Genomic DNA, 25,831 nt, shown 5'->3' on the forward strand with positions numbered 1-25,831 from the left:
GAGGTACACAAACTCAATACTCAAGTAAAATTGTAAGTACTTGCCTAAACATTTACTCTACTATACGTAGAATTATCACACCGCATTCTATAATAAAGTTGAAGTGCTATGCTAATGTTGTAAAATGTATAAGTACTGCACTGTTCAATTATAATTTAAAAAACGATACTGTTTATAATATGAATCTGAGGGTCTAGTGCAAAAATACATATCTACAAGGTAAAGTACCCACTATGCAGAATGGCCCACTTTAGTATAATGCATATTATTGGATTAAAAAATATTGATGGATTACTGTACATATCACTTTAATTCATGTTGCAACTGATAAAGGTGGAGCTAGTTTGTTTATGTACTACTAATATGGTTAATCCATAATACTATACATCATATATGTTTGTATACATTATTTCCTTTATCATCTACATCTGCATAGCAAGCTGTCAGAGAAACCTAGTGAAGTGAAAAGTGCAATATGTTTCTCTGAAATGTGGTGGTGTAAACAGTAACAAGCCAGTTAGTATTTCAGGTAGTATTTACGTGTAAAATGACAAAATAACATGATTATTTATTTTTCATCCAGTCTCTTTAATAAAAGGAAACATACACTGACTGATACTTAATTATTATTTCAATCGTTTTGCCAAAATATATGTATCATACTCCATTACAGTTATCTGACTAGTGTACTTCAAATGAAAATTTGTATACATATTTGATACATTGTATAATATTAAATTGTCTGTATTAAACTTAAGCATACAGAAATAATAATGTACTTGGGGGTACTTTAATATATTAAGTTAAATGCACGTTTTGCAGAACATTTATCTGACTGCTGGAAACACAGCCAGGACTGATACCGTCGCACCTTGTCCCCATCATGGCCGCTCCGTGGAACTCAGTTTCATAAAGATTAAAGGGAAACCGCTGCAACTGCCAGGGCATGCGTAGTGCTAGCGGCTTAGGTCGGCGCAGTCTCGCGGAACTTGCCGAGGTAGAGTGTCGATAGCAACGTAAAGCTTTTCATCATTAAACACAACGGGACGGCAGCGAGAGTCTGAGCGTTTCTGTGAGTAAAAGAAACTTAACTTAAAATGTGCTTTTTTACGCGTAAGATCGGGTTATTTGCTGACTGAAGTGATTTCTGTGTCAGATAAATAGTTGTCTCATCCCGTGGTGTGATTGGTAATGTGCGTGTGTATTATCGGAAAGGCCTCCAGAGGGGGGTAACGTTAGCCTGAAAAAGTCTGCTTTTCGCTCACACTCGTGGATATTTTTAGTGCGTCATCGTCGCACTGGCGAGATTAAATCCGCCGCAAAGCCTCGATATTCACCATTAACCGCCAAACAGCAAGGGAGCTCGATAGCCAGGGTTAGCATTTTAGCTGGGAGCTAGCAGCATTAACCAGAGGCAGCGGAGTCTGTCGCACTGTGCAGCGGCTCCAACGTCAACTGTCAAAACAACAAGCTGACTGGGGAGACCAGGCAACACCGGGCCGTGAAGCGGGACTGAGACCAGTCACACACAGGAACTTTACATGTACCGGTTGCCCCGTTGTCTCCCGCATAGAACCGACCCACATTACAGCGTTGTGATAGCAGTGTCATAATCGTATCTGTCAGTACAAGGGGACTAGTTTCACTAGTACTATAACGTTACTTAGTTGGAAACTCAAGGTAACGCTGGCTACTGGAGTATTTTTATGTCATGAATATTGTAATGTTACTACATCACATTTCAGAGGAGGCGTTTGCACATTTTACATTTGAGAGAAAAATATTTTAATTTTTTAATTCTCTACATTTATTTAAAAAAAATATCAAGTTGCATTTTATCTGACAGCTGTAGTCCTAATAAAACCGGTGTATAGGAAATAAAGGATAAACCCTGATAAACAATTTCTCTATTATTCAGATAGTAACTTAATTACTATACAATAATTAACAATTGTTTAAAAAATAGCTCCGCCTTCACCAGTTACAACATTAAAATGCTCATTTTCTAATAGATATAAATACTGATCTCTCAATTTCAACCAGGCAACCAAATTTGATTAATTTACTTACTTTTTCAAAGAAAGTGGCTGTCGTTAATCTATAAAAGGGCTATTCTGATAATGATGGCTGGAACTAATAAGTGGGCAATTTTCATTGCCAATTATTTGTTATCTGTTAATAAATTAATTATTTGCGCAACATGTGCCAGAAAGTAGTGAGCTATAATCCAGGATTATGCAGTTTAAGAATACAGACACACACACACACACACATATATATATATATATATATATATATATATATATATATATATATATATATATATATAAATATATAACATTCACAGTTGAGAAACCTCACATTTTAGAAACTGGACTTAAAAAAGCAACCAGTCAATCAGTGATTTTCTGTCATATAACTGAAACATTGTTTAAGCTAGAGCTGCACCTAACAGTTATTCCCAATATTGATTAAACTGCAGATTCGGTTTGTAATTAATTAAACCTAAATAAAAGTTTTATCTATGAAATATCTGTAAGTTCGGAATTATAGCAATCAGAACCATCCTCAATATATGTAGCCTGCCTTTTTTTTTACATTACATTAATGGATTATATGAAGTACAAACCAGTCAAATTATGCATCTTATAAATACTGACACTATCCCCAAGGTCTGTAGAAATAATTAGTGTATCAGTGTTAGTGTACCTAACTACTGTCACAGTGAAATCTTTAATAATTTTAGTTCATTTAAAAAAAAAAACAAGCAGGTGTTATTCATTGGTACAAAACAAAAAAACATTTCAATTCAATTAATCAATTCCATTTTTGGCAGATTAGTCAAAAGTTTCTGTAATATCTTATGGACTCATAGGAAGTTGTGTAGACAACCACAATACGGCTTAACCAAATTATCACATTTGCATAGTGGACAGTGAGATCTGTGTGACGTTCTACAGGCAGGAAGTTATTGTTCAGCACAATGTCTTGTGTGGTGTTTACATTGGAAACCATCAGTTCACAGGAAATGCTTTGTATTGTTCTTTGTATTGTATTGTTGGATTTTTCCTTTTCTCAAAGTGTCCGTGTGATGAAATTATAGCTGCATTGGTTTTTATACCAGAGATATACAACTACTGGCGAACTGAGCTGCTGGCGTGACCTGTGATGGCCATGTTGAACCTGTGCTGGAGGGATTAATTTAGGCAGTGATTAGTAGCCTCAGTAGACTGAGCTAGTGTCTGGCTGCTACTTTATCTGCACTTACTCTTACCGAGTGGAGGTGCTGTTAAACAAGAAATTAAACTGCTAAACTTGAGATGATAAACACAGATATTGAGAGGGCTGTCTATAGAAAATATAAAAAAAACCCACATTATTTTCCTGTTAAGAAATTTCAGATTTGTAAATTTGAGGTGATGTTCATTCTTGAAGTATGACTGGCATCAGGACTGATACCCTACATCAAGGGTGCCCACATTTTTTGGCTTATAAGCTTCCTATAAAATGACCAAGTCAAAATGATCTACCTACTATAAAATACAAAACATATATTTATTTATAAATATATTGAGAATTCTTTATATGCACAATGTTTGTTTGTGTACTGAATAGAATCAGCCAGGGTTGCAGAGTCCGGACAGTAGCTGCTAATAGCCAAAAGATATAAATTGGAGGCTATCTCGTTAGCTTTCTAGAGTTTTGCAGCACTTGGCGCTGTTTTATCCATGCACATGCATGGTGACCCGTGTGTCAGATGTCCAACTGGCTGACCTGTATGTCAACCAAGTGACAAATTTCATAGTGAGGACGGATCGCGATCGACATATTGGGCACCACTGCACTACATGATAAAAAAAATTTGTTTAGCCTGGCTTTTAATACAAATATTTTGTGAACTATTTATTAACCGCATTTCTTTAATTTTATATATATGTTTATGTTCCTTTACTTTTATTTTCATTTTTGCTGTTTCTCTCAGTGTATCTACCATTGTCTTTGTCTCTTTTATCTATATTTTATATAAAGTCTTTTTTTTATTTTAATGTTTCATTGATCGTTTTCTTTCATTTATTTATTTTTTATTTATTAGTTTTATTCTTTTACCATTTATACTTCTATTTGTGTGCAATGAGAGCAATAAAACAAAGACAGTTGTCTTTGTCTTATTGCTCTCATTTGATATGCTGTGTTATTAATTTTCGTCTTGTGATTGTGTTATCTAGCGTTATATTTTCACATACATTTTCAGTGCTTTTATGTTTTTGCCCTTGTATGCAAAGGTTTTTATCAACTTTTTGAATTATCTGTAAAGCACTTTGAATTGCACTGACTTGAACAAAAGGGGCCATTTAAAGATTGATTGATTGATTGATTGTCTATTTTCTCTTAGCAGGTGTTTCTCTTAATCAGCCCTGCAAAAACTCATTTGAACAGTTCACACCAAACACTCAACACAGGTGAGTAAAGTGCTTGTGTATTTTTTGATCACTTTAGCAAGTACATCTCACATATTATTCCTATATCACTGTATTCTTTTGAACTGTTAGCATAGATACTTTTCAGTGGCGGAATAGGTATTATTGCCTATTATTAATAGGTATATTTGCTATTAAAATAAAAAAAATAAAACCATAAAAATACTCTATCTCAAGACTTTTCTCAATCTAAAGGTTTAAAACAAAAGCCCTAATCCAACGTATTAAATGTAAAGTACTCATTACTATTTATAGAGTTATAATATCATCTACTTTTTATTATTGATACATACATACATGCATGAAACTGTAGTAAAGTAATATCTGAGAATAATTGTAATATTGTGAAAGTAGTGCAAAACTACATATTTAATGGGTTATAGGTAAATTATAAAAATATGTCAAATTTCATAGGCTGGTCATATGTTTTGTTTGTAGAAACTAGAAACTGAGTCTGTAAAAATACTTTCAGAACATTCAAGAACATTGCGAATAGTATAAAGTGCATTATCTTTCGTATGTATGCCAGTATGCATTTCTGTTCATTATTAAGTTTTATAAATATACTACAGTTGCATACACTGATTAAAATGCACGTACATTGGGACAAAAGACTGGCCATCTCCAGCTGTAGACAAAAAGTATGAATCAACCTTTATAGGTCAGTAATTGCACTTTTGCTTGTAACATCAGCTTGCAATTGTTTCTCTGGATTTATGTGAAGCAGGAGGATGGCGGTGAATGTCTACTCCACCTCTATGACTATAGAGAACCTCAGTCGTCATGACATGTTGGCATGGGTCAATGACTCTCTACAGCTCACCTACACAAAGATTGAGCAGCTTTGCTCAGGTAAACACTCACATTTTTACACAAGCTTATATTATATATATATATATATATATATATATATATATATATATATATATATGAAGCTCTAATAGTAAATATATATGTGATCTCCCTGTAGGAGCTGCATACTGTCAGTTCATGGACATGCTGTTTCCAGGGTGCATATTGTTGAAGAAAGTGAAGTTTAATGCTAAATTGGAGCATGAATACATCCACAATTTCAAGGTGTTACAGGCGTCATTCAAGAGAATGAATGTGGATAAGGTGAGGAAACCAAACATGCACATCATTATCAGATTTCCCCCTGGAGTTGTTTTACAGTAAGCAAGAGTTTCTTCTTTAAGAAACATAATCACTGGCAACACTCCTTGTTGGCTCAGATTAACCCTATTACTCTGACACCAGTCAATCTAAGCAGCATTTTCAACTTCATTTAGGTGTAAGATGCAACATTGCAAGTTTTAAAGCTTTTTTGATTCTTGCATTGAGGTGTGACAATAATTAAAGGGTCTGAAGTCATTGGCTGCTGAGGACAGTTTTAGCTTAAGAGTTTTTTCAGAGATGCCCCAAAATCTTTTTTATAATTATCATGTTATGCTACATTTCCTTTTTTCAATTTGGAATTTCATATAATAGTACTTCAATCACAAGCTTGCTCCGTATTCGTATCCATTTCTAGTGTTAATTTCTTTAACCAAAAAGGGAGAAAAAAATCTTCATCTGCATCAGAAAAGGCTTTAGAACAATAATAAAACATTTACGCCCGTTGCAATTGGAATGTCAGCATTACATCATCTAATTCTTCCTAAAAGATATATTATTAGATGTACTATTAATTTAATTAGAATAAAATGTAATTGACAAAAACTGCACTTAAAATATTAAGCATTTTTGATGACTTACTGATCAGGTCCCAGAACACTGTTGTCCCTATGATTAAAATAACATATAGATCACAGCAACACCATTAAGAGTCTCTCTCTCTCTCTCTCTCTCTCTCTCTCTCTCTCTCTTTTTCAGATCATACCTGTGGAGAGGCTGGTGAAGGGAAAGTTTCAGGACAACTTTGAGTTCCTCCAGTGGTTTAAGAAGTTTTTTGATGCCAACTATGACGGGAAAGAATATGACCCTTTACTGTCACGGCAAGGCCAGGAGGGAACGCCGCCTCCACCTAACCCAGGTATGAAAAACACATGCACAGTCAGCTGTGTGTGACCTTAAAGTAAAATTTTCAGTGGTCTCATCTCTTCATGCAACGACATCCCCACCTCTAACCCAGGTGAACCCATTCATCACAAATCTAAAAGATCTGCTCGCTCAGGTAACATCTCCTCCATCAGGCATGTGTACACTTGTGTGTGTGTCTCTCAGTGCTTGTTAACTGCAAGTTACCTTTTGCCTCTGATCTGACTTTTTTGTGGGCTCTCTGTAGTTGCGTGCAGCTAGTTAAGTTTTCTATTTTTATAAATTATACTGCGTTGTACAAACAGCACTTGTATCTAAAGCAGTTTGTAGCTTTCTCTGCAGGAAATTCGGCTTGGAATAAGACTTACTGCATGTACATAGAACAGTAAAGGCGACAAAACAAAATTAGCAAAATCAAATGCAAATTATCAACTGCCTTTGTCTCTTGGCGTACTCTATGTTGAGTTTGGTTGACAAGCAAGATTCAAATATCAAAACACTGGAGTTCTTTAAGGTAATAAGGATCCTCTTTAAAGTTGAATGTTTGTGAGTTTGTGTTCATGTTTGCATCTGTTTGTTTGATACTTCCATGTTTGTGGGATGAAAGTAATTATATCTCCTTACACCTGTTGCTAAGGAATTTAAGACATTTTGCCCATTCCTTGTTTTTTTTAAAGGGGCTTGTTGAGGTTAGAAATCATTTTGTTTTAAGGGAAAGAATTAGGGGTTATTTTTTGTCTTCACCACCCTAGTGATGAAAGCAGCTGATCAACAGTAAAAGTTCTGTTAAGGCACTGTACTGCTCTACACCCAGAAACATTCGCTAAAAAAAAATTAAATAAAAACTAATAACTAAGATAGATATAAATTAGACTATAAGAACATTCTAGAAAAATATTAAACTTATTTAATGTGGGTAAACCATGATATTGCACAGCCTGTGTAAACAGCAGAATAGGTTAAAGGGGAGTGAATCAGTTAAATAAAATAACTATGCACCCTTGGTGACACCCTCATAAGCTTAGGTAAAACATCAGCGAGTCTCCTAACAAGTGTAGATGTATAACCATATGTCTGTATTTCTGTCTTTCAGGCCCCCAGAGAACATCTCCCACAGCACTGAAGACTGTTCCCACCCCACAAAGGCAGATCAACTTAGCACCAGCACGCAGGACCACTCCTGTAACCCGTAATGGAGGAGATGCTGAGCTCTTAGAGCTCAACCAGCAGGTATCACTGCTTGTAACGGTTCAGACATTTAGGTGTTTCTCAAGCTTCTTCTGTAACACTCGAGACACTCGATTGAGAGTCATTTTTGGCACAAGTCATGTAGAGTATACCACATGGGTCCAGCCTGGGTGAATACCGCATTTTCAAAATGACATAACCTCTGGATGGTCAGTGTTCTTTATTAGCTTTTACTAAAAGAGTATTTAAGTAGCTAATTGTTAAATGAGATATACTTTGAAAACATTTTTAGATGTAATTTTATGCAAAGCTTTTGTTTGTTTGAAATTTCAACCTGCAGTTTTTCTTTCTCTTATCTTGGCTCGTAACTAATGCAGCTTGGTTATATTATTATTATTATTATTATTATGTAGTTATATTGATTGTTAGCCCTTCTGATCTATTTGTAGTTATATTCTTATCACAAGCCAACATGCTCTCTGACAGGCCTTTTGATCACTTTTGTTTTCTTCTGTCCCTGCACACAGCTGCTGAATCTGAAAATGACTGTAGATGGACTGGAGAAGGAAAGGGACTTCTACTTTGGAAAACTGCGAGACATTGAACTCATCTGCCAGGAAAATGAAAACAACCCAGTCCTCAACAAAATCATGGACATACTGTATGCTACAGAGGTAAACACGATCATGCACATTAACAGTCGTGAAAGTGTATGTTTTCTTACTTACATGTGCATCATAAGGAGCCTTAATGTGTTTATATGCACTTAAAAACTGGTTACCATTTGCTTTTACAAGAAAGCTGATTTCTTAACTGTCATGTTAACAAGCATCCTGGTTACCGTACTCAAGTTAGGGGATCAGCCGGATTTCCCCAGGTAGTTTTCCACTGGGGAATTTCTCTGCTGTATGTGTGTAATTGTGTTTCAGTCACTTTTTACAAGAGTGCATGTGTAGTACGAAAAGCTTCAAAGAGTGGAAAGTAACGGAGTGAAATAGCTCGATGAAAGGAGAGACTGTTACTTAGAGCTTTGTCTTTTTCATATTTAAAACAAAATCTGTTGCTAACCCAAACTTGACTAATTAACTCAGATTAAATGTAAATTCAGCAATATGTGTAATTTTGGGGCTGTGACAAACCAATCTGATGATCAGCCATCAGACGATGTTGGGCCGTCAGTGAGTGAATCCATGCAAGAAAAGAGCCAATGGTATTAACACCAGTGCCTTTTGTAACTTCTTATCACACATATCCTGAATTATTAGCAGCAATAAACCATCTGTGGTTAGTGACAGTGGTGTGAAAAAGATAAGCAAACTCTTCTTTACACATCCGCAGTGCTTGGTCTTTTGCTTTCTTTGCTTCACACGCAGGAGTTGAACGTATGTGCTAGATGGCCATTAGCTGTTGTCTTTGTGTTGTACTTATGTGCCTCTTCTTTTGGCCCAGACAAAGGCGGCGTAGCAGTTGGTCTACATCACTTGGTATGTCTTTGCCCTTACTTAGAGTAACAAAGGTCATTTAAATCTGTGATCATATTTGGGGCAATAGGTGGTAGAACCGTCAAACAAATATATATAAAGTCTTAATCTGTCATCAGTCTTTCTTTGCAACTGTAGTTTTTTTGCATGTCTCCTTGATCCATCACAGTGTTTTGCAGCACATGTGACCTGCGGGCAGGCAGTGACTAACATAAACACACAAAGGTAGATTTTAGGTGCTGTTAGGCTGCATCCGATCTGACAATCACCAATTTTCAAGTCAACTTTAAGATCGTATAGCATCTTACTAAAGTAGTCACTGCCTGCATTGTTGCTCATAGATCCAAGACTCTTATTCTTTACTACACTGACCCAAGTTTTCTTTTGCAGGAGGGATTTGCACCACCAGAAGAGGACGAAATTGACGAAGGAGCACGGGGAGACCAGGAGGAGTACTGAACTCCCACAGTTCTCTTTATGACCATCAGTTTGTTCCCCTTTCACCTCTTACAATTTAACATACCTGACCATTATTTTCATCAGATCCCTATTTATTCCCTTTTATTTTTTTATTTACAATCTCCCCTTCTCCCATCTTGTCTGTGGCTGTCCATATTCAAAATGACTATACAGCTTAGCTTCCCAAACTAGAAAAGGAAACTTAACCCAGACCTGTCTGGACTATACTGTATAGCACAGCTGCCTGGCTTGGCTTTCTCAACTTATTCTAACCAGTAACCAGAGGGGATAGCAGTGCTAAAGGGTTAGCTTAGCCTGCTAGTCTGTGAAAAGTTTAAGGTTAATATCATTGAGATGAGATAGATCACTCACTGACAGCCTGCAGCCAACAGTGCTAATAACCTACGTCAAAAGGCAGGTCACTTTCCCTCACCATGCACTCTTTACTGGTGACCAGACAGAAGGACATGCATCAGGGTTCTCTGCAGAGTTTTTATATATATATATATATATATATATATATATATATATATATATGAAAGCATACATTGTGTTTCACACAATGTGATCAGTTTTTTGATATTTTGACTGGAAATTTTACATGGCAAGCATATAAATGGTCAAAACCCATATTAGAGGTCTGCACATGCATATATTTTATATATGCATAATATGGAATGAGAACATACATTTAGCCCGCATACATATCACAGACTGAAGTGCTCGCATGTACATGCAAAAGTCATCATTCTAAATTAAAAACATCACAGAATACAGTCTTATTCATCAGATTGTTCCACCGGAGGTTTGCTAATGAACCTGTTCTGATATGTTGTTTATGAGACAGCATGATGTATTTATGTTTGTATTTATTTATCTCTTTATCTGCTCTATACACTTTATGAAAAAAATATCTGGTTTTGGATTTGGAATTTGAAGGACTTGCACTAAATGTAGCAAAACAAGCTGACTGAATTGATCTAAAATGCCAACATGCAGTGACTGGCTGCTGCCAGGAAGATACAGGAAGATGCAATTTTATATTTTATAGATTTGTTTTAAAAAGGTTTGTTTTTTTATTTGCATTGAATTCCTCAATGGCCAAGTCAGAGGTGTCAATGTTGAAGTAATTTCTCAGATAAAATTCTATGAATGAACTAATATAAAACAAATAAGACTACAGACAGACACTACTAAATACTAATGTTTGACTGTGTTAATTATGTTAAACATTTTAGCTGCTATAATTACTATTATTTTGCCGTATTTAATTGAGTTTTGTTGCTTAGCGTTAATACGCCACAGTGGCTGCCAATGGGCTATGAGCGTGGCTTCTCATGATTGACAGGCTGAAAGTGATTGACATTAGTTAGACCAGTCTGAGATGAAAACATCAAACCCTCCTCACAATTTGTCACCATGGCAGCCATTTGATAAACTTTCGTCATCTGGACTTACAGCTGGAATGAAATAAAGCTCTGAGGTTCAAGAAAAGTAAACATCCTTGTGTGTGCTTTTTGCAGTACTGTTGCTCTATTCATCATTTTCAAGAAGCTGTGTCATCTAATTCTTCCCTAATTCTTATTACACTCAGGCAAACTATTCGCATCACACAGTATCTGAAACAGCCTAACGCAACCATGATGAGAGGACAAATGAAAAGGTTTACTGGGGTCGAAGCACATTGGACTTGCAGAAAATTAACTTACTGATCCAGTAGGCTGTCTAAAGTGAATAATTTGAGCAATACTAAGTACCTTAATATCTTTATAAAGATACTGCAGCCAACATTCAACATTCTGGCCAGAGAAAAAATTACACCAGGCCCATGGCTTAACTTGACCTGTACTCATCAGACTACATGTATTATACTTTGAAATATCAGAAAAAGTTTTAAATTCTTGACAGACTGGGAATTTTAAATTGTCTTGTCCCCAAGTAATACTCAGGTGATAAATTGTCACCATAAAAAAATGCCACAAAATTCTATATTTGACATGCAACAACACGCTGGATGAAGTAATAAATACGTTTTGTCTGTATTAACAAATTATTCGAAGCTGAACTTGAAACCTCACAGTTTTCTGCAGTTTGGCTTGTAAATGACTTGACACGTTAAGGAAATAATTGCCAAGTAAATGGTCACGACTAATCCATTAATTCAGTTCAAATTTATAAGCAGACATTTTCAGTGTACTTGTTGACAAAACTCGTATTTTGCATATTATTGTTTAATGTGAAAAAGAAAAAAGAATATTTTCTAGTATTCTTAATGGATTTAAAAATATCCATGGTTCTGGGGTAATTTTACTAGACGTGAACGAACTTGAAATATAAAAGTTAACGGTCACACGTATCACTCTGACGTCATGCCGACAAAGAGACGTGGCACGCGGACGTTTAAATTATCAAAGCCGTTGACGGAGAGTCCCATCTAGAGCACGTCGTCCTTTTTCATTGAATAGTACCAAGTAATATAACCGTCGCTGGACCAGAGAATGGCTTCAAATAATGGTTCAGCTGGGAAATGGGAGGTTGTGAAAAAAGGAAAGAAACATAACAGCTCAGTAGGAGGGAAGAACGCCACAGACAAGAAACCCGGCAGCGGCGGAAGGAAAGCGCTGGGGGAATCAAACCAGCCATCCAGACGTAAGTGAACATGGCCCGCTGTATATTTCTCCCAAAAGTCGAATAAAAGAACAATGGAATTTCGTGTGTAGCTTTATCCACGCACTTAACTTCATGTAATTAAAATCCACGTATCGGTGTCTTCCCTGGAATATTCCTTTTATTTTTTTAGAAAAACATGGTTCGTAACTCATACATTTTGACTAGCTAACGTTAGCTAGCGTAGCTGTGCGCAGAATTTTCAATGGCAAATTTTATCCTGTCCCGTTTGAAGCTTTGCTAGTTCATGTGAATGCCCATACTTGGATTTTCCTGTTGACGAGGTCTTTAAAAAATAGCTAACTTGCGTCTCTGTGTGACTGGGCTATGTGCTCCTGGCACACTGCTAGAAGGAGTTGCTGTCCACCTAGCGTGTGAAGTTAGCTTGCTAACAGCCTCCCGAGCTGTGTCAACAAAATGTATAGTAATCACTGAGCTGCATCTCTGAAACGTGTCACAGCTCCGAGACCTTTTTTACGGTCTTTTGCTGCTGCGCCTCATGTAACTGCATCCACACAGCGTTGGTACAGCGTAACATTAGGCAGATGTACTAAGTATTAGCTTATAACCACTTAATCTATGTTACGGTGACAGCTGGAACTGCTCAGTAACTCGCTGTAGACGTCCAGTTTTCTGAAATGCTGGATAAAATAAAGAATAATACTTGGAAACACGATTACATATAATCCAAATCTTAGATTCTTTTAAAACCTGCACATCAGCAGGGTTAATGTTTCAAACCTTTAGAAGTTTGCAGTTCAACTGTGAATCGCTCTACAAAAGAGGTTGAGACACTATTGATTACTACTTTCATAACTGATTTTCTTAATTGATCTTTAAGACATATTAATGAGGAGGCCTATAAAACATTCACTGTTTCGAGCTTCTCCAAGATGCAGAATTTCTGTGTCTTTAAGTAAATTTGTCAATTTGTTTCTGATTATTTCCAAAAGTGGTTAGTCAATTAAAATTCCGAAAAGTCTCTGAATCTATGATGTCTTTAAATGTCTTGTTTTGTCCAGCACAAATAAAAACAGAGCAAATCAAGAAACCTTTACATCTTAGGAGCTGACAACCCATTTATTTGCTAATTTTTAAAAAACAGACTTAACTGATTATCATAATAGTTCCTGATTATTTTTGATCATCTTGTCAGTTTATTGAATAATCATTGCAGCTCTAGTTTTTAGCTGAAACCGCTTAATTAATGTAGAAAATAATATTCACCAGCAATTAAAATAATTAGCTACAAAGTAGTAAAATCTTACTACAGTTTTATAGCTGTAGGTGAAGCTGGATAACCTGCTGGACAAAGTGAGCAATTGCTCTGTTCCTACAACTCTGGGGCACCTGAAAAAACTATGGTTGTAATGTTTTAACCTGTTTTATCTAATTTGTTGTTTAAAGAACAACTGGATTGGACTTCCACCACTAAAGTATACAAAGAGCTACCACGACCATGGCCTAAACTGAGTTCTGCGTTGTTGACTAATTTCGAGTGGGCCCTATGTCAAAATCAGATGTTTCATTATGTCAGTGTTTATTTATTTTTTAATAGGTCACACATTACTAAATAAATCTGTGGTTATTAAGTTACCACATACAGAAATGATATAGGTAGTATTATAGTACATGTTTTGCCTTACATTCCCTAGCAGTCTGTTCATGAGATACTAAACAGTAAAACTGGTAACTTTGGCAGATTAGTGTCATGGTTTCTCATTTGGCCCTGGCCCTGTTTTAGACTCTTATTTACTGCTTGCTTGGAAGAAAGACTCAGAACTTCCCAGTAAAAAGTGCCAGGAAGCAGAAGTACATTTGCAAAACCAGACATTTAGTCCCAATGCCTTTTGTCTTGTACAAGTAAAAAACACTGTCTAAAAAGTTTCCAGTAAAGCATAAGTCCTACCTTTTGTGTGGTCTGTGTGTGATGTCAGTGTGTTCTCAAAAGTTAATTTGAAATATTTCTCAAAGGTCTGATCTCTTTATCAAAAAATGTTTTCAAGCAGTAGTTTTTAGTTACAGGAGAAAATACTTTAAGGATGAGGACAAACCACCTTGTTTTGCAAATGTAAACCGACCACTGGTAAAGTGCAGTTTACTGTCCCTTCATAGCACTTTTCTGTAGGAGGTTTGGGGACTTTCATCCACATACAGGACAAGACCCAACTTAGAAAACATAATTACAGACCAGTGATAGATTTTTTTTTGGTTTTACATTCATTGTACTTTATATTTAGTCAGCTTGGCAGCAACTACCACACCCAGGTATGGTTGCTTCTTTCTTTAAATAACTGGTAACATTGAAGATTAGATCTCTGCTATTTATTTGCCAGTTGAACCTGTCCAAAGTCTTTCTGATCACAGTGACTGTGGTTGTTCCAGTGGAGAGCTGGTGTACTTGATTGAAATGTAATCTCTTAGCTTTTGACAGACTATTACCTAACTCATACCTTCATCCCTATATACATTTACAAATAAGAGTAATTCTCATTTCCAAGAGGCAATAAATACTACTGCATAATCTATGAGGTTTTTGGTGTTCTATGGGCTTCCAGAGACTGTGTGTGTGTATGTGTATATATATATATATATATATATATATATATATATATATATATATATATATATATATATATATATATTTTCACATATATAATTCAGAGATGACAAGTTGACTCCTGACTTCAGCCTGCTTGGTGTGGTTGTCTTACTTCGGTGAAGGGAAGTGACAAATAAACCTGGCTGCACAACCTATAAATGAGGAAGTGACGTGTTGTGACGGCAATTGAGTAAGTGTTGAATCCAGTTGAGGAAGTGTGAGACTTGATGATGAAACAAGTCCATTATTTGTTTCACCACCCCCTGTTGTGCTGACACACATACACAGCAGATTTAGATTTAAGTTTCTCAGCAACAGGCTGAGCTGAATGGTTGGTGAACACCATGTGACCTCTGTCAACAGCTGCTTAAGGTTGTGGGTGGGTTGGGCTGGAATTCTTCTGTACGGTTGTGTGGACCCAAAGTTAAATACTGTAAATGTCTTTGCTCCATGAATAAGGATTAGTATCCCATGGAGTAAATTTAGCCTTCATGCACTTATTGTCTGTGTAACCATGGTCTTATATAGTGCATTGATATGTGTTAGAGTTCCCTCAATAAAACTAATAAAACTGCAACAGCCACACTGTCGCACTAGGTGACATGTTTCTTTATTAACACAGGCAGTAACATTTGTCTTAAAGTTAATGTTCGTCCTAAGCCAGAGCTGACTTGTGACTCCAAATCAGTTCTCCCCACTCTGCCCAGCCTTTCTTCTCTATTCTCTCCAATAGCTTGGGTCAGTTCTTTACAGACTTGCAGTATCTCTGCAAGACTGCCAGTGCGTTTCAATGTAAGTCTGTGTCCCGGGAGGCTTTGGCAGCACCTCTCCGCATTAGAGAAGTTCCCCCTCATCTGGTTTCAACTTTAAGAACTGAGAAATTATAACCTTTGTAAAAGTAGAATTCATGGTAGAGTTGCTGTTTTGGATTGCATTCAACTGCACAGGTGTACCTAATGAAGTAGCTTATTAGAATAATTCCATTAAAAAAATACATGATAATGTGCTGTATACACAAGCTTTAATTCTACATTGTCACTATAGTACAAAATTGGTATTAGTCACTCCCTCAAGGATTTTACAGACCGTTTTGTGCCTAATTCCACAACAGCTTTTCTTTAAAAAAAAAAAATTTAATTTGTGGAGATTGATTAAATTAATTGTTGGGATTGCAACATCCCAAATTCTAAGAGGGGCTGACATGAGAGTACATAGTAGTATATGAAACAAGTCTTAACAAGTAACAGAGTAAGAGTTGAAATGCTGCTGGCACTTAACTGTATCTCTTTGAATTGTAATGAAAAAAAATTGTCTTGGATAATCAGTCTCAATTACACAAGCCATGGGGGGAGGGTGTGGAAGGCACTGGCTATAAAGGGAGTCAGCAGAAGGGGAGGAATATGCCATGATTTCATGGATTAACTTTTTCAGGACACTGACCATAGACAGGGTTATAGGAGACCACTCTTCAAACGCACACAGTGTCATATCTGCATACAACTGTGTCTGACAGCAGTTGCCTCTCTTTCCTTCAGCACCCGTGAAGATGTCAGAGATTCTGCATGACAGCGGTGAGAGTATGGGAAAGAAACTGAATAAGGAACAGGTTCCACCACCAGTCGATCCTCCAAACAAGAAGCCCTCATCTAGTAAACCATCCAAGAAATCACACTCCAGCAATACAGTCACCCCCACGACATACAAGACCCTCGAGGAAGCCTTCAAAGCTGTGAGTAACATGCGTCTTACAGAGTATGTATTAGTCATTTTTGTCATAATATGTCACAAGCTTCTTATTTCTTGCATTTATAGTAAGAATTATGAGCAGTTTGGGATTATTTAGATGAATGTTGTATTAAAATTGTTTATTGCCGACAGTATTCATGTAAGAATTTAGCAGCTCTTTAAATAATATAGACAAAATAATTAAGTGTTTATTTAAGCCTCTGAAAACAAAATATCTTCATATAAACACACAAAAACAATGCTGCATTGTTACATTCTCAAGGCAAACTATCACATGCTAAAGCACAGCCTCATCTTTGCATAATAGCTGTGTTGTTTTCGTGTATACAGCCTTGATGTTTTCTCTGTCCTGTTTTCTTTCTCAATTTAGTTGGATGTTGAGGATCTTAAGCAGCAGTTGGCTCACAGCCAGACCCTGTTTCCAGAAAACCCATCAGTGTGGGTCAAAGATCTGGCTGGATACCTTAACCTCAATCTAACTGTGCCAGACACTGAGCCCACACTCAGTAGCTATGCTCACGGTTGGTCACCAAACACGTGTTATTATATGTTTTCGCAAATATTCAGAAAAATACTGTGCGTATTCAGTGCAGCGTTTTCTAAACCTTAAATTGTTGCAGACTTTGTGTGTTAAATGCCTAATTTGCTAAAAAGTAATTTGACACTTGTTTTTCTGGAGTGATTCTTGGCATTTCTCAGGTGTCAGCATTTAACTCTTGTCCAACATTTTCCCTCCAGACTACCCATACTGCCTTACAGGGAAAGAACTGAGGGGCGTTATCAAAGGCCTCATTGGACGTTGCAGCGACATTCTGCCAGATTTCTTCGACCACTGTGTTTACACTATGCTCAGGGAACTGGACAAACAGACAGGTATGTGGAAGTGTTTCCAAAAGGGTAGGAAATGGTTTGAATGTCATCCATTTCTCTGTTTAGCTGTCACCATTTTCCATCTGCCTCTATTCAGTGTTCTTCCTAATGTAATATTTTATGCTTTTATTGAAAAAACAAGATGATTTTGGTAAGCCCCCTGAAGACTGCAGTACATTGATTTGAAGCTCACAATAATGGGCGACAACTTTGAAGAACAAAAAGCAAGCATACATCTTGAAATGTACCCAATAGCTGTTTTCTCTTTCAAGGAGAACCATTGCATGGCTACAGAGTTTGCATTCAGGCAGTGCTACAGGACAAACCTAAAATAGCCACCCAAAACCTGCCAGAGGTGAGTGTGTGTGTGTGTGTGTGCGTGCCTGCGCGTCTCCTGTGTGTTTTTGTCTGTATGTCTGACCTTGAATTCTGCAGTTATCAAATTCCTATTTGACTCCGTAGACAGCTCTAAAATGTACTTATGAAAATATTAAGTAACAATACTAACTATTGCACCATTACCAGGTGCTTTTTCAAGCACCAATGGAGCAAGAAGCTAGCATGTATATGAACCAGCATTTTAGATTATGTTGTCTATAATAATTTGTCTTTTGCAGTTTCCTTGCAATAATATGTTGTAATGCCCTCTTTCTCCTCCTCCTTTGCTTCCTCAACAGTATTTGGAGTTATTGCGGTCGGTTCACAATCGCCCAGTGAAGTGTTTGACCATCATGTGGACTCTGGGCCAAGCAGGATTTTATGACCTCAGCCAGGGACTAAGAGGTAATAGTCAATCAAACATTCACCCTAAGAATTTATACACATTGTCACATCTGGCTGTTGTCACATCTGGCTGTTTGTCCTTGAACAAAGTAAAATGAAACAAAAATACAAAGTTATAGTCTCCATTTGATAAGCAGACAGTGTTTCTTCATCCTCAGAAATGTACTGCTCCTAGTCAGTGTTTCTCATTTCTCCCACTTTCTTAACAAACTGTGTTGACATATATTCTGGGTTGGGGGTTAAGAGAGCAACAGTACACAGTAGAGCAGTAACACATCTACTGTTAGCTATGTGTCAGCTTAAACACAGAATACCTACAAAACTCTTACTCCAGGTTTTTGACTGTCATTAGTTGAAGCAGTGAGGCAGGAGAATCAGCACTGAAGTGGGTGTTAGTATGTGGGCATAGGAGGATGCGTATTACATAACGGCCTTCATCTGCAAAATACATTACGCAGTACCATTAGACTCCCTTGAGTCAAAGGAAGGCACAAATTACTTGTTCTGAGGCAGATTGCATAGCTACACATAGAAAAATATTTCTCTCGCATTTTTTAAAAATAAGATAGTAAACTCCACAGGAATGTATTTCTAGGAGCATAGTGTTTCTAGTTTGATCTCCAGACTTTAATATAACCAGAATGCGAAATTGTGCAGGACTTGTTTTGGTGTAAAATATTTTCAGTTCGGTATTTTGTGGAAGTGGAGTAAAAATTATGTTTTTAATGGCAAATGTCACCATAACAAAATTACACAAGGTGGCATATTTAACTTTATAGACCTATAATTAAAAGTGAGAGGTTTTCCTTTGCTAGGTCACCCAAGAAATGCTTTCTGAGCTTGTTCATCCTTCACGCGGCATCACTTTTCATCATGTTAGATAACAGTGTTTTGTTTCTGCATGTTACCTAGATAATTTAGCATGTTACTGCTAAAGCCTTGTTTGCAGGCTGTAGTTACTGTAGGCTTTTATATAGGTGAAAAAGAGGAAACTGTCATTTGTTGACACAAACTTATTGGCTGAACTAATATTTTTCCAGTATTAAGTGAATCCCATGCTTTACTTGTGTTGCAGTGTGGCTGGGTATTATGCTGCCTGTGCTGGGAGTGAAGTCTTTGTCTGCATATGCCATTGCCTATCTGGAGCGACTTCTTCTGTAAGTCCAGCTAAGAAATATTTGGCTTATTTTATGTTTTGGCTGTTTGTGCTTTTCCTTTGACTACAACTATCCATCGAAAGTGTGACTATATCATTTGCATTCATCTATAGCCCGAAGATTATACTAAATATTTTTAACTACAGAGAGTTGGGTCTTAATATGTTGGCATGCCCATTATTTTGATTTCTCTAAATTAACTTAGTCATTGTTGGGTTTTAATGTTGTAGAAATATTCTATGAACGAAAAGTTTTAAATGACAAGATAAATTGAAATGAATGTTGAAACACAGCTGTTATCCTCTTTCTCCAGACTTCATGCGAACCTGACAAAGGGATTTGGCATCATGGGTCCTAAGGAGTTCTTTCCTTTACTGGATTTTGCCTTTATGCCAAAGAATGCTCTGTCACCAAGGTATAAATGTATAGTGACGCAAACTCTTCTACACAGTCAATCATATTCATTGGTAAATAGTTCCATGTCCACATTAATAAACAACTCTAGAGAATATACAGTTTTACCTGGATGGTGGGTTTATGTTAACCAATTTCCAAATGTCCAAATCCATATCCAAATGTTATTCCTCCTTTGTACCATTTTCTTTAAATGTATGGGAAATGGCTGACTGCATTTCATTATTGACAAAGAACAAGAAGCTAAGTAAACTAACATTGTAAATAAGATCTCTTACTCACAGACCATTACATTTTTGCAGGTAAAACTTTTCTAAAGAAATTCTATGATTAATTTTATTTTTTGAGGCGACTTGCCCTACTATTTCATGTAAACTCTGTAGACCACTAATTGCTGATTGTGGGCTCATCTACCATCTACCATTGGTGGAAACAACCTTTATGTGAGATTTGTCCACTTTTTGTGTAGATTCACTTGTTACATTTGTCTGAAAATGTAATATTTATTTCTTTATGTTCAGTCTGCAGGAGCAGCTCAGGCGTCTGTATCCTCGACTTAAAGCCCTCGCATTTGGGGCCAAACCTGAGAGCACGTTACACACCTATCTGCCATCATTTCTGTCCAGAGCCACACCGCACTGTCCAGAGGACATGAAGAGGGAGGTAAGATCCACATAGAAGTGTGGAACATGATATTGCTGATACAAAAGTATGAGTGTAGCTTAGCTCAGTGTCATTCGGATAAGTGACCTGACATACAGTATGTTAATTCTAGCCCCTTTGTGATGACTCGTATTGTATATGGTCAAGATGGCTTGAGGGGACAACAGTTGTCATTGTTCTGCATTATAGCCAAAGAGTGTTTGATTCTGACTTGTCATGTGTTTAAAAGTCCACCAGTGACTTATTTCCTATGAGATATAAGAATGTTTGGTGTTATATTTGACATACTCCCTCTGTCTGTCTCCTCTTCTCTTGTGTTTTCTTCCAGTTGCTCAGCAGTATGACTGAGTGTTTGTGTGTGGATGTACAGAGTCTTGGAGTGTGGAGACAGCTGTATACAAAACACTTACCCCAGTCCAGGTGAACTATACAACACTGTATACAAACACAACTTTACATATAAATATGTTAATACTAAGACAATTTATCATCAATTTGAAGACATGGAGGCTGTGGAGTTTTTTTTAAGTTACATTTTGTGAAACTGACCATTCTTATGGCTTTTCTTTTTCCAGTCTGCTTTTGAATCATTTATTGAAGTCCTGGAATGTCCTGCCACCAAAGGTATATAACTTGGTTGCTAAACCAAACTCACAAGTTTACAACTTATAATGTATTAGGTCATGTTTAGAACAACTGCCTTATTATTGAAACCAAATTCAAAGTGTTGCAGGGTGTGACAGGGTGCAGGGCAGATGGTGTCTCCTGGAAAAGTGTAAACTCTCCTTTTTGGTACATTATGTCCTCTTGAACTTTGTTTTCCATCTTCAGCTGCGGAAGAACCTTGAAGAAACAATCCAGTCTTTCACAGTGACTAATGAAGAGATGAAAGACACCGTTGAGTCTCCGGACCTTAAGGAGTGCAATAACTTGTGCCAGGTGAGACAAAGTCTCTGTAAAATCTGAAGTTACCCGCTAAGCACATTTTATCCCAAACTTCCCATGTTTAACAGTTTTAGTTATTCAAAATGGAGAATGTAATGATTAAAACGAAAATGAAGTTTACTTAGTCCTAGACAAGATAGAGAACAAATTTTGAAGTTTATCGGTTAAATAAACACATCAGGAAAATGTACAGTTTGCTACATTCGTTTATTTACTAATCACCTCTAGATTACATACTATTACGTAACCTTAAAGGAAATGTGCATTTGTATGAAAGTATACTCTCAAATTGCATATTCTAATTTACATACAGCCCCTTTTCATTTAGAACCTTTGCATATAAATCGTACTCAACACTTGCATTGTCAGACACAAAAATAGAAATTTTTACTTAGTCTTGGTAAAAGTTTTGCTCAGTGTTTTCCTTCTCCAGAATCTGCAGGTAAAGATGCGTGGTCATGGGTTTCCCTGGTCCAAACTACTCATGGTTCTGCTTGTGTTTGCTGGCAGCTTCATTGCACATGATATCAGATCTCATGGTTCCTTCACAGGTCTGTCTGAGTCCTGTTTAGTCATGGCAGTCACTAGTCTTCATGTGTATATATGACAGAACTTTCAAAGCTGTTTCCATGATTTTAATTTTAAAATTTTAAATCTTGTTCTAATTATGGTTGTGTGCTATAGATTCCACCACTGCCATGTATCTGCGCCACTCAGGGGTCACAGCTGTATCTCAACAGGCCTGGGGCAAAATAACAGTCTACTCAAAACAGGGCTTCAGGTACAACCTTACCCTCAAACCTGATCTTTGTCTCATGATGTCCAATTCACTCAATCTAAAACCGTTTCCCAATTACTGTTTCTGGCACTTTTTCTGTTAACATTGCCTCATACTAACTTTATTCACTTGCCATTTTATGGCTTATTGTTGTCTGAAACATTGTCACACAAGTAGTGTTGTGGATCCTACTATTACAGTAACTTTGCTAACATGTAGTAACTCGATAGCCACTTTATAACAGAAACTAGTAAAAACTCTGCACCTTTTTGATGACAATAATGTTCAGTTAGTGCGTCTTGACAAGTCTTTAAACCCCTATACATGTTTAAAAACTGCAAGTAAACTTATAACTTTGATTTTTATTCCCTGTTTTCTATAGCTGGTTGGAGACAAACACTCCTTATTATTACTCTGAGTCTGTGCGCATTGTGGGGCCACTGATTGAGCAGGGCTTGGAAAAGGCAAATGCAGCAGCCATTTTAATTTCTGAAAACACTACACAGTTTATCTTCTGGGTCAGGGAAAAGACACCGCTGGTCATAGAATGGGTAAGACTATGTAAATTATGTAAAACTTTCATTTGTGTATTTTATATTTTGTTTATTCATGATCAGTGATGTTTTGAAGAAACTTTGCTCAATCTATTTGCTCTTGAATCAAAGATGATTATAAAATATATCTGATGTCTTTCTTCAAGGTGAACACAAACACTCCAGACAGTGTTTTCCAGGTGATGGCATATCTGAGGGAGCTTTTCCTTTTCCTCCACCAGAATTACATCCTGCCAGCTCTTGCCTCCATATCTGACCTGCTACATCGAGCATGGACCAACTTACAAGACTCCTGCAAGTCAGTATGCTGAGGATTCCTTTTCACTTGAACTCTGTTAGCCATTTCATAAAGCACTTGGATGCCTTTCCACATTTTATTATGTTTTAGATCTAATTGTAAAAATATAATATTGAGGTGTAAAAAAATGGCAATTTTGTCTGTGAAACACATGTTGAAAAACAAGAAGGGTCAAAAAACTATAGCTTTTTTTTCTTAATATGACAGGATTTAAATAAATTAAAATAAAATGTACTTGATCTGTTTTGTCACATTACATTTGACTAACACATATTACAAAATGACAAACTATACCTCAAACTAAACTAGGTTTGCGGCGATGCGTAGCATGTTGGGCTAGAAATGAATAGTGCACAAAGATGGTACCTGTGACAATTATGGGACAATAAAGAAATTACAGTGTGTGGATTTAGAATATGAAGGTTAACTAGAGCATTAAAATATAAATATTTGTGTTCTGAAATCACCAGTTATCCATTCTTCAAGATAATATTGAGATTAGCGAATAAGAAAATAAACTTGTGGAGCAACACTCGTTGAACAATTGTAAACCTGTATAAAAGCTATAACTTCATCTGTGACTGCAGTCAACCCACCACCGTGATGTCTTTACCACAACAAGCTGGTTGGTTAATCGCTAACTGCTACGAACATGTTAGCTTACATCCACCTAAAGCTGGAAGTTAGAAAGAGCTGTATGTGCTGCATTTAATGCACTAACTGTTCAACCTAATGTGCCACAGGTACAGGTGGATACTGAGACAGTCACACTCCCAAACAAGACAGGATCCTGTAGCCATCAGCAGAGTCCCCGTCAGCAGCAGACAGAGGACAGATATCAGTGATAGTGACTGATTTCATGTTCATTCTTCTATTCTGTTACAGTATTTAAACTAAAGTAAACATCTGTTTACTTTAACACCTGTTTAGGAAATGTAGATTCCACCACATTACTTTAACTTGAATTATATTGTGGAGAGACTTTATATTGGTCTGTAATACACAGATTACCAGTCAACACTGGCGTCCTGGTGAAGGATTATTGCCCTGCAATGCATACTTTGAAGTTTTATATTGAAATATAATTGATTTAAAAAATGTTTTAGTACATTGATTATGTTATCATATTATGTTATATTAATTTAAAAACAAAAGGCTTAATGGCAAAATACTTGATAGAATAATCGATTAAATAATCAATCTATTACTGTAGGCAAAACCCTTAACTAAACCTTACATGACTAGATACTTCTGTCTTACATATATAAAGTATGCACATGAAAGTGAAGTGCATGTACAGTAGTGACATTTTTTAAACTTGCTTGTACCTTACAAACCTGATGGATCATCAAATAGCTAGAGTAACCCAAGCCAGATACGCATATCCGAATCGGTTTGCTTTTATTTAAAGCTACATCAGATATTGCAATTGAGAGACAACTCTTAAAGTGAATTTTCTGTTTTTCTTGCAGTGGAGAGGTGTCTGTATCGTGTCTGCAGGGCCACGCATTGTCCTTCACCAACTCAACATGGCAGCTACTCCAACACACAACTTCTGCCTTCAAGACATGGGCTCAGGAGTTGCTGACACGAGCATAATAACATCTTAGATGCTGACTAATTCATACACCCACTATAAACACAAGAAATGGCATAAATATATCAGCTCCTCTCTAAAGTTGTGATTGGACACTTTTTGGGGTCAGACAAACAAACTCTTCAAGATTATTTTGGCAAAATTTTATCAATCGGTTTCCTATTGTATAGATGTGTTTTCTACGGGTCTTTTTTGTCGTATCTCTTTCCCTCCTTGAGTTTTCTATTGCAAATTTCAGCTAACCTTTGGGTTAAACAAATTCTGTAATTTATAGAAAATGTAGGTTTGTAGATTATTTCTAAATAATTTTTATTTAAAGATATATATATATATATATATATATATATATATAAAGTGTTAAGTGAAAACTTGGTAAATGGCAGGGAAAAGACCAAAAAAGGATATTCCATACTTCTCGTCGGTTGATTTCCTAGAGTCACTTTATATTCCACGTCATATGATCAAATGCAGTTTGCTTGTATATCAGGCTGAATGAAGCCTTCATTAAAGCCTGCAAAGGAAAGGGCGACATCTGCTGGTGGACTGACCTCAAGGACCCCTGCCCATTCGGTGTGTACCCCTCATCCCTTTCATCTAAAATGGTATCTCCTAGCTTCTGACTGCCTGAACAAACCTGATCCCGGTAATCAGCAGCGGGTAGTGCAGGTATATCTGAAAAGCAGAGCAGGCCACCTTGAGGACCAGGATTGAGAACCACTGGTTTGAACGGTTTTGAAGGAGTAGCTGTGCACTTCGTCTTGTCCGTCTTCATTTCCTTTTTTCATGCTTCATCTGTCGGCAGTAGTTTGACACCTGTAATGAAAGCAGCGGTGAAAGTGTGCGTCTTTACTTTAAGGCGGATGATATTCTGTGTGTGTGTGTGTGTGTGTGTTTATACTCAGTAATTGGATCATGGTTAGCTGTGCCAACGTCCTCCTGGCTTAAAAAGAACCCCTCTTCTGGGCAAGACAACCATTTCTGCTTAGCTGGAAATGGAAATGATTAAAGTCTTACTTTGTTATGTAAATGATTTATAATAAAGTATCCAAGCCCTATTCACTGTTGGATTTATTTACCCCTCAAACATAGTAAAAAAGTATATAGCAAATCTGGG

General features: G+C 36.8%; 2 protein-coding genes across 9 annotated transcripts; both read left to right on the top strand.

Moving 5' to 3' along the window:
- Positions 1-934: 934 nt before the first annotated feature.
- Positions 935-11,142, top strand: LOC137102786 (microtubule-associated protein RP/EB family member 3-like). Of its 8 annotated transcripts, XM_067482651.1 has the most exons (10): positions 935-1,072; positions 4,397-4,460; positions 5,203-5,330; positions 5,449-5,594; positions 6,351-6,510; positions 6,610-6,651; positions 7,609-7,745; positions 8,231-8,377; positions 9,153-9,187; positions 9,575-11,142. In XM_067482651.1, the coding sequence occupies exons 3-9, from the start codon at positions 5,210-5,212 to the stop codon at positions 9,165-9,167; spliced, it is 768 nt and encodes a 255-aa protein (XP_067338752.1). In that variant the 5' UTR covers positions 935-1,072; positions 4,397-4,460; positions 5,203-5,209; the 3' UTR covers positions 9,168-9,187; positions 9,575-11,142. The 8 variants fall into 8 exon arrangements, with proteins under 8 accessions (XP_067338752.1, XP_067338748.1, XP_067338745.1 ...); XM_067482647.1 differs by lacking the exon at positions 9,153-9,187 and having other exon boundaries at positions 936-1,072; positions 5,206-5,330; XM_067482644.1 differs by lacking the exon at positions 9,153-9,187 and having other exon boundaries at positions 937-1,072.
- Positions 11,143-12,020: 878 nt separating this feature from the next.
- On the top strand, positions 12,021-25,772 carry tmem214 (transmembrane protein 214). Its single transcript, XM_067482635.1, has 17 exons — positions 12,021-12,292; positions 16,448-16,641; positions 17,029-17,179; positions 17,397-17,531; positions 17,801-17,883; positions 18,206-18,311; positions 19,387-19,468; positions 19,782-19,883; positions 20,404-20,545; positions 20,874-20,965; positions 21,121-21,169; positions 21,377-21,484; positions 21,924-22,041; positions 22,175-22,271; positions 22,651-22,819; positions 22,969-23,120; positions 24,593-25,772. Exons 1-17 carry the CDS (start codon positions 12,142-12,144, stop codon positions 24,717-24,719), a joined length of 2,058 nt encoding a protein of 685 aa, XP_067338736.1. The 5' UTR covers positions 12,021-12,141; the 3' UTR covers positions 24,720-25,772.
- Positions 25,773-25,831: the final 59 nt, after the last annotated feature.

The sequence above is a fragment of the Channa argus genome, chromosome 17, assembly GCF_033026475.1.
Source record: "Channa argus isolate prfri chromosome 17, Channa argus male v1.0, whole genome shotgun sequence".
NCBI lineage: Eukaryota > Metazoa > Chordata > Actinopteri > Anabantiformes > Channidae > Channa > Channa argus.